This window comes from Sinohyriopsis cumingii, chromosome 11 (assembly GCF_028554795.1).
Source record: "Sinohyriopsis cumingii isolate HCF-2022 chromosome 11, ASM2855479v2, whole genome shotgun sequence".
In the NCBI taxonomy this organism is placed as follows: domain Eukaryota; kingdom Metazoa; phylum Mollusca; class Bivalvia; order Unionida; family Unionidae; genus Sinohyriopsis; species Sinohyriopsis cumingii.
Genome location: NC_142971.1, coordinates 12,891,616 through 12,909,803, shown reverse-complemented (window position 1 = coordinate 12,909,803; position 18,188 = coordinate 12,891,616). Strand labels below are relative to the sequence as shown.

At 36.2% G+C, this 18,188-nt stretch overlaps 2 protein-coding genes across 3 annotated transcripts in view; one reads left to right on the top strand and one right to left on the bottom strand.

Moving 5' to 3' along the window:
- Positions 1 to 8,408, bottom strand: part of LOC149787623 (uncharacterized) — a 41,265-nt gene extending 32,857 nt beyond the window's left edge. Inside the window, exon 1 of the mRNA XM_089975618.1 lies at positions 8,305 to 8,408. Coding sequence (XP_089831744.1) covers positions 8,305 to 8,306 — 2 coding nt within the window. The 5' untranslated portion in view covers positions 8,307 to 8,408. The remainder of the gene's footprint in view (positions 1 to 8,304) is intronic.
- A 4,147-nt stretch (positions 8,409 to 12,555) lies between these two features.
- The window catches only part of LOC149787622 (gamma-secretase subunit Aph-1-like), a 29,527-nt gene continuing 23,894 nt past the window's right edge, over positions 12,556 to 18,188 (top strand). The window contains exons 1-2 of one of the 2 annotated variants that reach the window (XM_089973799.1): positions 12,556 to 12,668; positions 17,802 to 17,955. In XM_089973799.1, the coding sequence (XP_089829925.1) occupies positions 17,843 to 17,955 (113 nt within the window). In that variant the 5' untranslated portion in view covers positions 12,556 to 12,668; positions 17,802 to 17,842. Of the gene's footprint in view, positions 12,766 to 17,801; positions 17,956 to 18,188 lie in introns of both variants that reach the window. The other variant, XM_089973800.1, reaches the window with a different exon arrangement.

Below are 18,188 nucleotides of genomic sequence, written 5' to 3'. Positions count from 1 at the left end.
AGATTTCAATAGAAAAGGACTTTCATTTTACCCAAGTCAGTACTAGATTAGAAATGAACACTGACTAAAGCACTTATGAAAACAAGGTTCTCTATTCTCGAATGATCATCCAGAATAATGTTGACATATCAATGGGTACCAGTTATCTATTCGGTCAAATAACCTAATGTTTCAATATCATATCTTCACTTTAATACATGCAATTAGTGCATAATTATCATTACAGAAAAGTTCAATATTTTCTGAACTATAAATCATGTAAAAGCTAGTAAACAAAAGAATAATTTTTTTCAGAGAATGAAATGTTATATGTAAAAAAAAGTATTATTCCATGTATTTTTGGGTACTGACCCTGTGTGAGAAATAAAGGGATTGGACCCAGAAAAGACATACATGACCTAAAATAAATGCCAACCTAACCATAAAATGGTACAAATTTTGTCTCATTTTGATTAAAAATGCCATCATTCTTTTTGATGATACAGATTTTTGAATGATAATAAATCTTGAATGAATAATAATAAGACAGAAAACTCTGTATTGTAGACAGTGCTGCCAGTAGATGTCTTTGTCCAGTTTAAGACTAGGTGATTAAGACAGACAAGTTATCAGCAAGTTGTATTCATATGGCAGGGTTAACCTCAGGAATGTAATTAAAACAAAAATATAAAACAAATGAAAAAGTCTTTTGTTGTAAAAATGTGTGGGCATCAAAAAAGAGAGAGATAACATGTCAGTGGATAAGACTGTGTATATTCAGAGTGGTAATGATGTGTTATTTTGGCAATAAAAACAAGGAAAATGAGGTTGCATGTCTATTCTTTGTTCAGTTACATCAAAATTGTAATCATACTTATGTGGTTACATTCCATTAACACCTAAAAAGTTGATTCTTGTTTTAATCATGAGGCCAGTTGTTATAATACCACAACAGCCTCATGGCTATGTAGAATTATTGCATGCTATTTATATATGCCAAAAGATTTTACTAAAATCAGATTTACTATTTAGATAATTATAGTCAAGGATGAAATGGTGTGCAACGGGCCCCCAGATAAGATCAAACTAATGAGACCATCAGATGGGAAATGCAGATACCAGTAGGGAAATGAAAAAGAAAAAAAAATAACAGCTGTTGGTTGAAAAATGTGATGCTCACCATTCATACATGTAACAGCAAATACATATTAAAACAAAACAATGTTTCAACTAGGCTGTCCCAAACTATCATGTTAGTTTTGTAGTAAACAGTGACAAGTAAGTACAGATAAGCTACAGCTGTTACCTTGTTAAATATGAAAGACCAGTAGTTCTACAATATAAAAATGAAATGTATGGTTTGAACTCAGACCAATCAGTGGGAAACCATCTTAATGTATGGGGATGTCTTCAAAGTATGTAATAATAGTAATAATAATAACAATAATAATGACTTTATTTAAAGATGGTCATTTGGTCGACTGACCAATCTTCCATGAGGCCTTCTACAAAGACATTTGTACAGATATATATGTAATGCACAATCTTTACAAGATGAGGTGTCTTTAGACCACAAATGCTATTAAAAACAAGAGAACTGATCTACTGCTATAATTAAATATGCACAATGTATTTATGTATGTATGTATGTATCTATGTATGTATCTATGTACATGTATGTATATATATATACAATAAATACCACCTCAGCACAATAATGGCTATATGGTGCCAATTAAAAGCATAATCAAAATGAAGAAACCTTCCCACATAAATGTAAGCATAAAGTACAACAGTCAGATAAAATATAAAAGATAAAGACTTTTTAATTCTGAAAAAGGGAAACAAAATTAAAGTTACAGCAAAACATGTCAAATTCTTAAAATATATTGTAAAAGTTTGTTATACCCACAGTGTCTAAGATTTTCCCTGGTGGTAAGTCATCATAAAATTTCTTCATCGAGTTCACATCAAAATATTTGTTCCATTATCACTGGACACTGACAGGGTATGCACTCTGATCAGAGTTCACACTTCAGTAGATATGCATTGAGTAAGGTATATATGTCTAATAAGTGATTTGCAGTGATTCAGGTATGTTTGCCCAATAAGCAATTTGTACTGACTCGGGTATGTATGTCCAATAAGTGATTTGCAGTGATTCAGGTATGTTATGTCCAGTAAGTGATTTGCAGTGATTCAGGTATGTTTGCCCAATAAGCAATTTGTATTGAGTCAGGTATGTATGTCCAATGAGTGATTTGCAGTGATTCAGGTATGTTATGTCCAATAAGTGATTTGCAGTGATTCAGGTATGTTGATTATCTTATGTCAGTATATTCCATATGACTGCAGGGCTGCTTTGGCTGTTTTTTTGCACTGAATAAGGTATGTACGTCCAATAAGTAATTTGCAAGGAGTCAGATATGTAGGTCCTATAAGTGATTTGCACAAAACAACTTAATCTCTGCAATTTTTGTCTAAAAGAAGGGTGCCATTCTGTAATAATTTGTTGGTGGCATTTTCATCCCACATATTTTGTCAACGTTGATTTATCTTATGTCAGTATATTCCATATGACTGCAGGGCTGCTTTGGCTGTTTTTTCAGACTGTATGAGCTAATCATGTTTCTTTGTCATTTGGGACATTAAAGGTTAATATAAAATTATCAGATTTTGAGATTTAGCAAGATTTTGAGTGTGGACAAGGAAACCAAAACAATGATAAAGTTTGTGTTTTGAGGAATTTCAAAGTAGTTCAGATATCTGAGTTTAACTTTTTCAGGAGGCTTTAACCTGCAACTGGCTTGAAAATATGCCATGGGGTGATGCAATGGCAACTCCAACCATGTCTCCATCTTTCAAAGCATCTGTATACAAGGATGTATTGACACAATATCCCCATCCCGATAGCGGAACTCCTGACGCCAAAAGCATGGATCAGAGTTGGATGCTGGAACATGCGAACGCTCAACCAGACTGGAAAACTGGCACAAGCAGTGAGCGAGTTGAATCACTACAACTTGACCCTCATGGGTGTAACAGAAGCACGATGGACTGGTGCCGGCAAGCAAAAGTTGAACTCCGGAGAAGTCATCATCTGGTCCGGAAGGAAGGACAATGACCACCAGGAGGGGGTCGCCATCATTATCAACAAGAACAAGACCAATACCATTCTACAGTGGAAGCCAGTGAATGAGTGCCTGCTGTACGTCAGGATGAACTCCAAGTACGCCAAGCTGTCTGTTGTGGTGGCCTATGCACCAATAGACGATGCGGAAGAAGAGGACAAAGACACCTTCTACGACGCTTTTCAAGCCATTTTAGAGGACGTCCCTCGAAATGATGTGCTGTTGCTACTTGGCGACTTCAACGTTAGGGTCGGCTGCGACAATAAAGACAGAGAGAGGACCATGGGGCGCCATGGAGTAGGTGTGATGACTGACAACGGGGAAAGACTGGTCAACTTTTGTGAAGAGAATGACTTGGTCATAGGAGGGACCCTGTTCGAGCACAAGGACATCCACAAGTTGACATGGACATCACCAGATGGCAGAACTCAGAACCAGATCAACCACATCATCATCAACAGCCAGTGGAAACACTCCCTGCAGGACATGCGAGTGATGCGGCAGGCTGACATCGGCAGCACCCATAGTCTTCTGGTGGCCAAGGTGACTTTGAAGCTTAAGAAAGTTAGGATAGGGGTCTCCAGGAATCAGTGCTTCGATGTGGCCAAGCTGAAAGATCCAAAAGTGAAGGAAGAGTTTAGGCTGGCCCTAAGGAATAGGTTTAGTGTTCTAGAAGATGAGACAGCGCTGACCATTGACAATTTCAACAGAGCAATGAAGGAAGCAGGAGAAGTAGTTTTAGGTTATAGGAATAGTAAGAAGACAGAGTGGATATCAGGAGAGATGTGGACTCGCATAGACGAGAGAAGACAGATTAATTAGAGACTTTTGGATGCCAAGTCACCAAGACTGAAAGAGAGGAAAAGACAAGGTGATGAAGAAATCAGCAAGGAGAGACAGGAGAGAATACACAGAGACACTGGCAAAGGAGGCAGAGGCAGCAACAGAGCAGAAGGACATGAAGACAGTGTACCAGAACACCAAGAAGCTGAAGGGCGACTATGGCCAGCACCACAACCTTCCAGTGAGAGATGAAGATGGAATTCATGTCACAGTGGAGGAGGAGAAGCTGAAGAGATGGAAGCAACACTTTGAATCCATACTGAATCGCCCAGACCCATCAGTACTCGCTGACATTCCTGAAGCAGAGGAGGACCTTGACATCAACTGCGACGACATCACTGTTGAGGAGGTCAAGCAGGCCATCCACAAGCTGAAGAATGGAAAGGCACCTGGCGATGATGGAGTATGCCCCGAGATGTTGAAGGCAGAAGACACAAAGACACCGCAGCTTCTTTGCCAGAGTCTCCAAAAGATCTGGGATAGTGAAGAAGCACCGAATGACTGGAAAACAGGAATAATCATCAAACTTCCCAAGAAAGGAGATCTGGGGAACTGCAACAACTGGCGAGAAATCACCTTACTATCTATCTCCAGTAAGATTTTCAGTCGCATCATTCTCCAATGCATCACAACAGCTGTGGACGGCATCCTACGCCAGGAACAGGCAGGCTTTAGGAAGGGCAAATCCTGCATCAACTACATCTTCGTTCTGAGACAGATCCTTGAGCAGTCCCATGAGTGGAATGGATCCCTTTATGTGGTCTTTGTGGACTTTGAGAAGGCCTTTGACAGCCTGCACCGAGCCTCTCTGTGGAAGATCCTATGACACTATGGCATCCCCCAGAAACTTGTCAATGTCATCAGGCCCCTGTACGAGAACTTTGAGTGCAGAGTCATCCACAACAACCTACTCACTGAGCCATTCAAGGTGGAAACCGGAGTGAAGCAAGGATGCATTCTATCGCCGATCCTCTTCTCACTGGCCATTGACTGGATCATGCACCACACCACAGAGGGCAGGAGGTAAGGAATACAGTGGACGCTGACCTCAATGCTGGATGACCTGGATTATGCCAACGACATCGGGTTGCTGGCAAGCAGACACCAGGATATCCAACAGAAGACACAACAGTTGGTACAGACAGCAAGCACCATAGGTCTTCGAGTCAACATAGGGAAGACTCAAGTCTTGAGGAAGAACACCAGAGTGGGCGACCCAATCACCATCACCGACCAGCCTCTGCAAGAAGCAGACAAATTCATGTACCTGGGCAGCAAGGTCACCACGGATGGAGATTGCACAAGGGAAGTCACCACAAGAATCAGCAAGGCCAACCAGGCCTTCGCAGTGCTGAAGCCCATCTGGAGGACAACAAACCTCAGCACCCACACGAAGATCCGTATCTTCAAGAGCAATGTGCTGAGTGTCCTTTTGTACAGCTCAGAGTGTTGGAAGACCACTGCTAACATAGAACGCTAGCTTGAAGTCTTCCAGACCAAGTGCCTGTGACAGATCATGAGGATCTTCTGGCCAAACATGATCTCAAACGAGGAACTCCGGCACAGAGCGGGCGCAAGCACCATTGCTGAGACCATTGCAACTCGTCGATGGAGATGGCTCGGCCACGTCTGCAGAATGCCCCCTGACTCACTACCAAGCCACCCTTGAGATGGACTCCACAGGGGAAAAGGAACCATGGCAGACCCAAAGAAACCTGGCGCCGAACCATGGAGCAAGAACTCAAGACCAGAGGCCTCACCCTGCAGACCGCCCCCATAACAGCAGCCAACAGACCAAAATGGTGCTCCCTTGCTGTCGCCTCAAACACCAGATGGTGCAGAGAGGATTGATTGATTGATTTACACAATAGGAATCTTTGATTTCACTGAAAATTTATTCAATAACTGCTGAGGGTTTGTTGCAGACTTTCTGAATTAGCAAATATCAAATATAATATTTGTGAGGCTGGGGTGAAAGCAATAATTAAGATGGTGATTTTGGAACATGGATACATTTCCAATATTGATTTTTGCTGTTTCTAAGTGTGGATGAATTTGTATGCAAAAAGATGGAATAAAATGTTGTTTCTGTTCATACAGTACAAGGATTTTATTAGAGCCAAAAGACTACATCCTACGTGGGATAATATGGATTAACTCTGTGAAAGCGATTTGTTTGCCTCAAAAGAGAGGTTTTCAAATGTATGGCAAAGTCTATGTCCCTGACTTCCTCTGAATCAAGTATGAGGAGGTAGGATTTATAAGCTGACCTGTGCACAATCAAACCATTGGGAAATTTAGATCTTACTAATTACTTGCATTACTGAAGCAAGACCTCCAATCAAATTCAGGAGAATTTTCATTATATAAAGCAACTAATGAAGTTATGTCATCAACACATAGTGCCCCAAAGGGCATTGTTTCAGAAAAACAAACATCTTATGCCTGATCATCCCTATGTCAATAGCTATAAACTTTGTTTTTTACATTGCTTAAGACACATTCCAAAAGGGAGATTGTTGTTTAGAAAATGTTTAGCTCAGAAATAAGTCTTGAGTTTAATACAAGGCAATTTCCTTCAAATATGTGTTAATCCAGTCAGTGAAATGTTTATGTATCTGTAATGGGAAAAATACTTTTTAAGACATAAATTTTTTTTCACTTTTTACAGATATAAATGAGCTAATAATAATAATAATAATAATAATAATAATAATAATAATTAATAAAAAAAGAAGAGAAATACTTACATTATTCTGGATTTAGTTTTTTAAAATAAGCTGTTAGTTTGGAAATATTTAACAATGAATTTTACCTTCAAAAGCTTTACAATACATCTTCTCAGATGAATAAAAATTGATATTAATTAATCTTTTGAAAATGAATGTTTCCAAAAACATTTTAAAAAAATTCTTTATGATAATTTCTTAATGTAATAGTCGCATTATAATGTCATTATCTCAAGGGGGGGGCAACATTTACAATGCTGTCTGGCATTTCTGCACGCTTAAGGTTTCTGTCTCCAATACTGAAGCAAAACACATACCAAATTCAACCAACTGATGAAAATAAAATAAGGCAATGCTTACCATTTGAAAGGAGGCAATTGTCACCAGAATATTCTGTTCAAAAAAAAATATTAATTTTGGACCCAGAGGATACCACCCCCTGTTTTCCTGACTCATGAAGTTGGCCTATTCTGCGCACAGCATTGAAAAGATGTAATGTTTATCCATTGGGCTATATAAATGAAATACATTACTTTTGACTGTTTCTGTCAGCAGTTCAGTTGAGTAATTAGATCAGATTTATAGCTGGTTTTACAAAATTAAGGTATAAATGCCAATAAATGGCAAGAGATATTAAGCAAACTAAACTGATCTGACTTGTAAAAAAGTTAGTAAAGTTCAATGTTTTATAAAAAAATAAGCTATTATGTGGAAGAGAAACAACAATGAATAGGATGTAATGGGTTTACAATGTCTTGTTGATGGGAAAAAAATTACTAAAGAATTTAGAAACAGACTATATGCCAGGGAATTTCTTGAGAATTTATGTTCTAGCTGCAAGCTGACATGGTGGGTAGCAGACAATTTTGTATGTGTGGAACAACTTCTTGCAAAATTGGAAACTTGGATCAAAATGCAGTATTGCTTTAAGGTATACATTTCCCTATTTTGTATAATGTATTTATTGGTATAATTCTAAAAGATATATAGTAAATCGGATTTTCTTGGTTACCGGTTCAAGATGGTCATGCAGTGGGTTTTCATGTTGACATTTAGAAATCACATTTTCATATACATTTCGAGTCGAAATGCGGGATATTTTTGTACACTTTCTGAATATCACTTTTCTTAATTAAAGTATGATAATTCTTTCTTGATACAAAATGGATTTTTGAACAAAAATAACATGTGATTCAATGTGTACAGAAATGATGTATATTTGTGCAGAATTACCCGAAGTGTAGAATTAGCCGACATGGTGGTACTCAGTAGATGTAATAAAAACATATCCACTTGACGTAAACAATTTTCAATGTCGCAGAGTGGTTTTTGTTGGGTTTTTTTTTTTCGCCATACAGACATCTGCAAATTACCCAAGCAAACACATTCTATGCAGTCAGAGGCTAGTCAAGCATACAAAAGTTCTCTCCTTTCGTATCTTATTTCCACACGAGACTGCATGTTGTCTTCGAAAAAAGCCGACAACCCATGGCCACGAAATTGAAGATTTCTTCACAAATTTGAGCCTTTTCCCCACTCCAAGTGATGCATGGACTGATATAAACTTTCATCAAATTATTTTCACCTAATACACTAAGTATGAAAATGCATAATTAACTTACATTCAAAGGTCAAAGTAATGTTAAGCTCCAATGCAAAAATAACTGGTCTTCAATACTGCAACGAAAATCCTTCGAACAAGAATGTACCTAATGAGTTGGAATAGAAAGCTTCCTTATCAACCACTTCCGGTCTAACAGGTGCTGCTATTAAACGTACAAAAACTCAAGCAAACGTTTAATGACGGCCTCGCTCTTGACTTTACAATTTTTAAGTCCTTTGTCGGAATTTCATTCCTTTGAACGATTTTTTTTTTTTACAGATATTTCTATCTTTGCAGTTATTTGAATTATAAAGGTCTGCATAGTTAAGTCTAATTTAAGTATTGTTTGTAAATTGAAATTATCACACGTAATTTGTTTGAACTCCAATGATAAAATGAGTTCCTTTTGACCTACACAAAGAGGACGGTGAAAACCAAAACAATTATAATGAGACAAACAAGAACTAGTGAGTAAGAAGCAAGTGAATAAATAATTAACTAAATAAAAGAATTATCTAACTGAAAAATATATACTTTAAAGAGATGATGATATTGTTTGCAAGTATGTGCCGTTTTGGAGTACTTTTGGCTTTATTTATTTGTTTTTTTTTTGTTTTTTGTTTTTTTTTCTGCAGGCCGTTATTAGTTGATTTAGTTGAATTATGGAGAACTCGCTCCGGGAGAACTCGCCCCATGAAGAAGTCGCCCTGGGAGAACTCATCCCAGGTGTCAGGAGAAATCGCCCCCTGGTGGTCGGATAAGTCGCCCCACTGCGCCTGGAGAAGTCGCTCCAATGATCATAGAAACTAATTCCGAGATGTCGCCACATGATTGTTGCGGCTTTTTTTATTGTTGTTTTTCTTCAACTTAATAACTTACTAAATCCATAAAATTTGCAACTTTTCAACTTTCTATTTGACCAACTCCGCTTCTGTACTTAACGAAAAAGAAGTATTATCTGTCTCTTTTTGCTCTGCTCTTCAAATCATTAGATGCATTTTAGTTGGAAAAATAGAGCGGGTGTAAGCATGATGTGACGTTTCCAGTTTTATATATGAAACGGTTCCAACCTAATATCCAAAGTCATCCTGAGATGACTTTATGGCATGGACCTCTATAACCCGAAATAGATTGAATTGGTGCTGACCGTCAGTAAGTCAGAGGGTTATAGTATCGTCTCTCTAATTGAACAATTTAATCTGATTTTTCATGGAGATTTGCTAACCACTGAAGAATGTTACTTGAACTTGATAAAAGAAAATATCATTGACACCTACTCAGGAAATGCGGTCGCTACCGAGTTCAACATCATGGTTAATGCGCAGAATTCAGACGGTTTCTGAAAGCTCACTTGTACTACGCCCATCATTTAGTTTATTTCTTCTTTTTTGTCAGTGTTCGTAATTTTATTATTTCTCGTAAAGCAAACTATTAAAAGTTGAACGAGGAGTTTAAAAAATACTACTAAAAACTACTAAATGGCCAATACAAAATAAATTGGATGACGTTATTTTATTATATATAACAACACCATGATCATGGGGTTCTGTTATCTTAAATGCATATTTGAATTGCTCAACGTACTTGGGACATAATGAGAAGATCATCTTTAAAAGCAAATTTAAATGTCACATTTAAATCCTGAACTAAACTGAATAATATTTCACATGGTCCGAACCAGCTTGGAAGTTGGGCTGAATCAGCCAGAAATCTGGGCATAATCAGTCAGTAATTTGTATCGAATCAGCCTGGTCCAAGTTTGAGAGTAATTACCACATTAATGAATAATGTTAATATAATAGATACATCAATTAATAAAGTTAACAGTAACTTTTGTTTAAAAAATTTTCTCGTGGTGTTCTAGTATATGCTGTAATAAGAAGTTAGTGACCACACAGACTTTCAATTATAAATTATATATTTTTGTATTATCGACATTACACAAACAAGATGAATGCAGAATGGGAAGGAAGGGTTTATTATACAAGTAGAAAACAGTCTTGAACGTAAGTGTGGAAAGAAAAGTGCATATTCAGCCGATGCAGTTAAATACAAAATCAAAGGTGCATAATAAATTGATGTTGGAAACATTGAATGACAAAGCGTAAACATGTCTTTAATGTTATTTCATTTGGTAGATAATTTCTTCCTTTTCAAAGATGGAGAGAAAAAAAGAGTTTAAAAAATGTGAGGATTGTTCCAGTACTCGTGTTAATATAATTTTATAATATAAATATCAGAGTACAACAGCGATATAAAGTAAGGATTTCAAAACGAATACTTTTTGTTACCATCACTGAAACAGTTTTGCCGTATAACTGTCATAGATAAGAACTGATGGAAATCAACGGCAATATTTCTCATATTATTCAATACCAAGCGTAGGATCGACTAAGAGAATGAAGAAAAAAAAAGTATTCGGATACGCGCTGAACATATTCAGTCAAGGAAAACTTATTCAACGATCTATTTGACGATCTGAACCCTCTACAAAAATGACTGTGACTACATAATAGCACGTTTGATAAAATTAATTACATTTATTTGAACATCAATGAATTTAAATAAGTTGCGCACGGGACTTACATAGATTTTGTCAAAACGGGTTAAGAACGACAACGTTTATATCTAAGTTAAAAACAGTGATGACTCATGCTTTATGTATGCAATCGAATCAATTCTAAATACTTCTGTAAATGAACCTCTGATACAACAATATTAATTTTTAAACAAGTCTTCCTGTTGTTTTAATAGATGTCCGATGAAAAGTAGGATCTCAGCAAATTTGGATACAGATAGAGCTTATAATCTAGAACTGGCGGAGTGGAGCCATCATATGATCAAGACGTATTTCATTTATTCTATCCCAAGATGGTTTCTATTAAAAAGGGCACTGGCTGATTTAATTTAGATATTACTAAAATAAGAGACAAAGATTAAATTCCATTGAAAATAATGGCTTTCATTGAAAAGAAACAGTTAAATATACAGGTACAAAGAACGGTCTGCTCTTTGATGGATGGAGACAAAACTTACGAGGGTAATTAGGAAACTATAAATTAATCTGTTATATGATGTAACAGTCGGGGCTGCATGAATTTCTTACCATCTTGGACACCACACAGATGACTATATCATTTTGTGTATGGTAACTTTCAGACAAACATGTCTGCTATAACGCCTGACAATGGTGACAGTACTAAACAGCATCAACAACAGCAAACAGCGATTCCGCAATGATCGGTAATAGTCTGACATATACAGGGTTTAAGTAAACACTTTCAATGGAAAACCACTTGTGTGGGGTGGTATATATGAATTTGAGTGCGAATGTTAATCACAACGAATTTTAATCTCAATTAGGTAATTGAACAATTCGAAATGTAATCGAATAATGTGGTAACGACCATGTGGCGACATCTTTGTTGCTAACAGCATTGTTCTAAGGTACACATTTGGGGCGACTTCTCTAACCACTCGGAGGCGACTTCTCCCGATACGTTTGGGCGAGTTCTCCCATGCGACTTCTCCATGGGGGCGAGTTCTCCCAGGGCGAGTTCTCCATGAGGCGAGTTCTCCATTTACCGATTTACTATATTATCACCGGGTTGAAACCAATTAAGCGTGACATTTAGCACTTTGAAACAATACTTCCATTAGACTTAGTCATATACAGTTTTGTAAAGTCAATGCTTCTTTTGCGCTTGTTTGTTTGTCTTGTTTTCCTCTGTATTGTAACAACAAAGACTCACTGAGGGCCAGATGTTCTGATGCTATTTGAAGACTAGCTATGATGATCATTATCAATGACGATTAGATTTAAAAGCTCATTAAATATAGATACATTTTCATTGTCTTAGTTAACTCCATTTATTCATGTGCGTGACATAATGGGGATAAATGTTAAATGCATACCCTTTATTTGTATGAGCTTCCCTTATTTTCAAATCCACACCAATGACAAAAATAAACCATTGATATTCATAGAAATAAAAATATAATTGATATTCATAGAAAGAAACAAAATATGTTTGATAGCAAATAAGTCTGTAATTAATTTCCTATCTTATGTTGCTATTTGACTGATATGAGTGACACAAAATTAAATTCTACACGAAGCATGCGTGAATATTACAGGGCATTTAAATGTTACAAAAATAAAACATATTTTATGCATTAAAAAGGGATATAAAGAGTTATTGTGTGTTAAGCCTTGACTGGTCGGAAAATAGCGATCGAACGGAGATCAAAATTTTAGTTTGGGTTTTAGTCTATATAGTAGTACCGGATGTAAAGTTGAGTCACGAACTTATTCATAATCGAGGAAGTATATATTTAGCACTAAAAAGAAAATACCAAAGAAACAGAAACATCGAACTTAAGGTATATGCTGAAAGTGCTAAGATTACGACTTCTAAATAACTGATTGTGGAAAGAATCATCAAATTATTCTCAACACAGCTTTCTGGATCCCGTAACGGTATCAACACCCAAATTTCGTTAACAGTACTGTATTGGTCTTGTCTCAGATTACTGTTTTGTCATTAGTTGTTTGCAGTCATTATTACACTGCAGATGTTGATGTATTTTGTCACTTATTTATATTATAGATATTATTTTACATGAATTAAACGATATCTAACAATGAAATTATCTCCCAAACATAGTCCGACAATGTAAGACCCTGATATTTATGTGTTTGGGTCGACGTCTTACTGCCTAAATAACGACGTTGTGTAGCGTGTTCCCCGGTCGACTGCAGGGGAATGAGAGGCCAAATGTACAGTTATATTTCACTCACTTGGCAGCCCACATCAAAGTGTTTCTGCAAATTAGTCATATTTCTTAGTGGGACTTTGATGTCTTGTTTGTCATGAATACAAATTCTGACAGCAACAAATGAACATGTTTTAAAGTTCTGTTTGCCTACAGTTAAGTTGGCTGGAATGCAATGGAAGTGGGGAATACCAAAATTGGGTTAAGTTGAAGTATATGTCTCTAAGGAAAGGAATAATAAATATAGTATTCTCACACTATCCTATTTGTACCTCCATACCAATTTTTAGAACAGAAGGCATCAAGGGTGTTAAAAAAATACACAAAGCCAGTGGTCAAGCTAGACTTGAATTTTTAGGGAGAAGTGACCTCTCCTTTTGGACAGAACAGGAAGAAGTGGATATGAAGCAAGAAACGCAATATATATATATATATATATATATATATATATATATATATATATATATATATATATATATATATATATATATATATATAATGTGTGTTCTCATATTTGAATCATGCCCTCTATTTCCTAGTATGCATATTTGCATTTAAGCAATACTTTATTTTCAGGTTGAAAATTATCTGAGTTATTTTGGTCATATGATTCTAAATGAGAATAGAAACTACACTGTAATGAATTTTAACTGAGTATACAGATTATATTATTGTAAATGCAAGTTAGTAAAAATGTTTAATCAACTACCCTTAATCAATTTTTTAACATTTTCTTTTTTTTTATATAATAAATTTTCTTAATAATGGCACTTTCAAAGATTTCTAAATGCATTTGAAACAATCCCTGTACCATGTACATGAGGGCTAATGCACACATGTGTCTTCAGATCATACTGTTCTTCCTCATTTCTTTGTTGTGGATAAAACATTACCATAACTATTCATACATAACACACTAAAATGCATAAAATTACAGACATGGCTCCTTTATAGTCGGTATATGAACTATACCCTTCTTTCCAACCGAATCAACACATATGTGAGTACATCCGTTTTTAGAAGGAGGGTTTTCATAATGTGTAATCACTCTCTTTGTTTCATTACAATGGTCCGTTGATAGGAATGCAGATTTATGGTTTATTTAATTGTCTGCGTACTGGTAGTAATTTTCAGCACTGGTATAAACAGTAGCTTCTTCTCTGCTTTTTTCCGTATTTTCACAAATACGAGTGAAGTCAGAAAACTTTGACCTTACAACACTTCTCCATTCTCGTGAATTCCACAACATAGCATTGTCCCATACGTTTCTGACCTATAAAAGTGTATTTTAACGTTAAATCTTAAATAACTTAATACATAGACATTTTTTTATTAATTGTATATTTTTCTGAATATATTTGCCTGATGATTTATGAAAACAGAATTTAATAAACAGGTACTTCCCAGACATAGCGATGTCTGCCATTATTTCCGTGTTACTGGTTCACTTGCAGTTTCAAACTACTTTTATGACAAAGTAGTGTACAAGAGGCATTTAAAATATCCAAATCACCGATTTTGATCATAAAACATAAATTGCTATTTACATGCTATTAAAACTTCAAAACACAAGTTTGTATGTTTTATCATCGAGGGATATCATTTGGAAATCAGGCAGTGATACTGCAGCTAACTTACTCAGGAAAAGGTTAATGGTCAGTCAGCTATCAAAACACTGCCTGTGAATGTGCAAGAGTTTGTTTTTGGCATAATTTATATAAAAACTAGGCCTTGCTAATGATGGCTTGATGAATACATTTTGCTACAACACAATACTAGAACTAACCTGGCAAATGCAAGGGGGCATCTCAAAAAGTATGGTCAGTCAAGCTACCTCTAAAAAAAAAGTTACAGTGCAAAGTCATTTTCACTTTCCTAACAGAAAAAGACGAAGTTTACATTTTTATAGGCGACTTAGTTGCCCACTTGACCTGGTAGTGTGACCCCAGAAAACATAGTCATTCATTCATTCATTTGTAAATTTTAACCTAATTGTTGCCAGAGGGGCCCAAACACTGTCTATTTGTTGGCATTTAGAATCAAAGAGTCTTTAGCAACACAGTCACCATATTTACTTGAGCCAGCTGTGAAGTAGTTCAGTGTTGTTGATCATATATACACAAGTTCCTCCTATTTTTTCATTCCATTTGTATTAGAAATATTATTACTAGAAATTGCTAATACTGGATGCAGATGACAGAGTTTTTATTGAAATAGACTATTCTACAAACCAGAAATGTTTGTTTACATTAGGAGCTTCCAGTTGTGTTGAATTCAGTGGATATTTTTTGGATTGTCTGATAAATATTTCCTAGAATTAATGAAACTTTCTTTTTTAATTATATAGCAAACAATGTTTGACTTATTTCTGGGTATTATTTCTCGGTGGCGTTGCTATTTACATTAATATTGTGGGAATATGCACTATGTATGTGAACTCTACAATGGGTGGCTCTAAGCATGTATTCTTACATACATATTGTTGGTAGAATGTTGCAATATATAAACCAGGATTTCTAATAAAGGATGTTGTAATATATTACAGTATACACCCAACTAATTCTCTCGGAGATCCAGGGATCCTACTACTGAGTGGCCTGAGACCTCCCGTTATTGTACATATATTCCCAAATAATAAACTTATCATTCCACTTGTTCTACAATGCAACTTATAGCTGCCACCAACACCAGTTAATTGTGCCATTTAGATTTATAATAGCCTGTAAAGAAAAAAGAAGACTCATATGTCATTTTCTACCGAGTCACCATGACCATTTTTTTTCCTCAACAGGCCCTGTGTGGCCTAGTGGTCTAAAGAGCTCGCCATTATCAATCATTGCCATCTCACTTCTGTCTGCATCAGTTTGAATATTGGGATCAGTCAGTATGGGTTTGTGAGAAAACTTGTTAGTAGCTTCCCATGGGTCAGTGGTTCTTGCCTGGTTTTCTCAGATTCTTCCTCCACCAGCAATAATGGCTGCCATCTATAGCCTATCATTAGCTGAAGAAAGTTTCTAAACCCCAAAATACATCAAGCATGTCAACCATCCTTTTTGTGGACATAAGTAAACTTGAGTCACTGAGTCATATCTTAGCTAATTGTCTGTTAAAAGGTTGTTTTCTTTTTGCAGCCAGTCTGTATACTACATGAACTGCTAGCATTCAAACACAGGTCAGATCAAGGCATTTGGGGGCCTGGGGTACTTAAAATGGGGGCCTGGCCTTATAGATCTACAAATACACCCTAAAATCATTCCTTCAACTGTCTTTTATGTGTTTAATTGTTATTAAACACTGGCTGACTTGGTAGAGTGCATCGACACAACCTCCACAGCATACAGTATGGAGATTAGCGCCATAAAAACCAAACTGATAACAACACCAATGGCATCAGTGCAGAAATAAAGGTCACTGGAAGTTGGAACGAGTCACAAGCTTTAACTACTTGGGATCATATAACATAGATGATTGCTCCAAACCAGAACTACTTTGCAGGATTGCTTAGACAATAGCAGCAATAACAAGGTTGAGACCAATATGGAGAGATACCAGCATTGCTCTTGGTTCCAAAATAAGGCTGATGCACTTGATTGTGATATCCATCTTTCTGTATGCTTGTGAAACATGACATTCACACCAGATCTACAAATAAGGATTCAAACCTTTGAAATGAGATGCTACCATAAGATCTTGGGCATCTCATACACTGATGTAACCAACAAAGAAGTCCACAACAGGATCCATTGAGCCGTCATACACTATGAAGACCTCTTGATCACTGAGAAAATACAAACTGAAGTGGTACGGTCATGTCTAAAGATCATCTGGACTGGCAAAAGTAATCTTGCAAGGCACAGTATGAGGGTGCAGTAGAAGAGGCAGACAGAAAAAGAGGTGGGAAGACAACATTAAGGAGTGGACAGGCATGGGATTTGGAGATTCCCAAAGGGCAGTAGAAAACAAGGAAAGTTGGAGGGAATTGGTTGTAACGTCAACTGTGGTACCTCAATGACCTCTTGAGTAATAGGGGTTTGATGATCCACGACAACCAACCCCCATAATCTATCCCTGCATTCAAAAATATCCCTGGCAGAGTCTTGCTAAAAGTCTGTGTGACTGTCACTAACACCAGTCACTTTCTGTTGAGACAGCACTACTGGTAATGTACATTCCATATAAGACAACCGTATCAGGTGAATGCAAGGCTACGTTGGTAATGGTGAGAAATATCCGAACATTACGATATGGAGACTCATGATGAACAGATTAAATAAACTCTGGAATATTGTTCTGAAACAAGCACATATATTCATAGCAATTAATGATGCATGTGACAACATTATGAAGGATGGATTAATAGGGAATTTCATTAGATATGTTGTTTATGGTCTTGAAGTATTAGATTTATTAATTTTACAACCCTTTAAATCTTTAAAAGTACATTATCCATTTATATTCAGTGAGTGTATATCAACAAAGTGTTTTTTTTTTAAAAAGTAGACCTTCATCATAGGAAAAAGGTTTTTAAAAAATAATTTTGTTGTAATATTTTTTTCATTAAGAAAAATGATTTATGGCATCCAGGACATCCTAATATTAATGGAAGCCCCGCAAACTTAATAATATTAAGCAATTATAAAGTCCAAAAGTTCACCTCGACGTCTTTTGGAAACAAAATGGAGAAGTTATATTCTATTATTATGATGTACACTTACAACTGTATGCTTGTTTTGTCAACAGGAATCTGATGTGTTAATACCAGCTACTATACATTAGCCACCATGACTGTGATGGAATTTTTCGGTTGTACTTTCATTGCCTTTGGTCCACCATTAGGTCTATTCGTCTTCACCATTGTTAGAGATCCTCTCCGAATCATCGTCCTCATTGCAAGGTAAACATATCCACTTCCACAATAATTTATTTTCTTTTTTTATCCTCTTACCAAGAAAGATGGGAGTGAATATGCATGTAACAATTAGGCAGTTTGTCTGTGTGTTTGTTGGTATGTTCATTACCGTCTCACAGGTTTTCTACCCTCTTCAATGTATCAGACACAATTTTGCATACATGTATGAAATTTGGTATGTGGATGCATCATAGGAAGAGTAATTCTGTGATACTAAA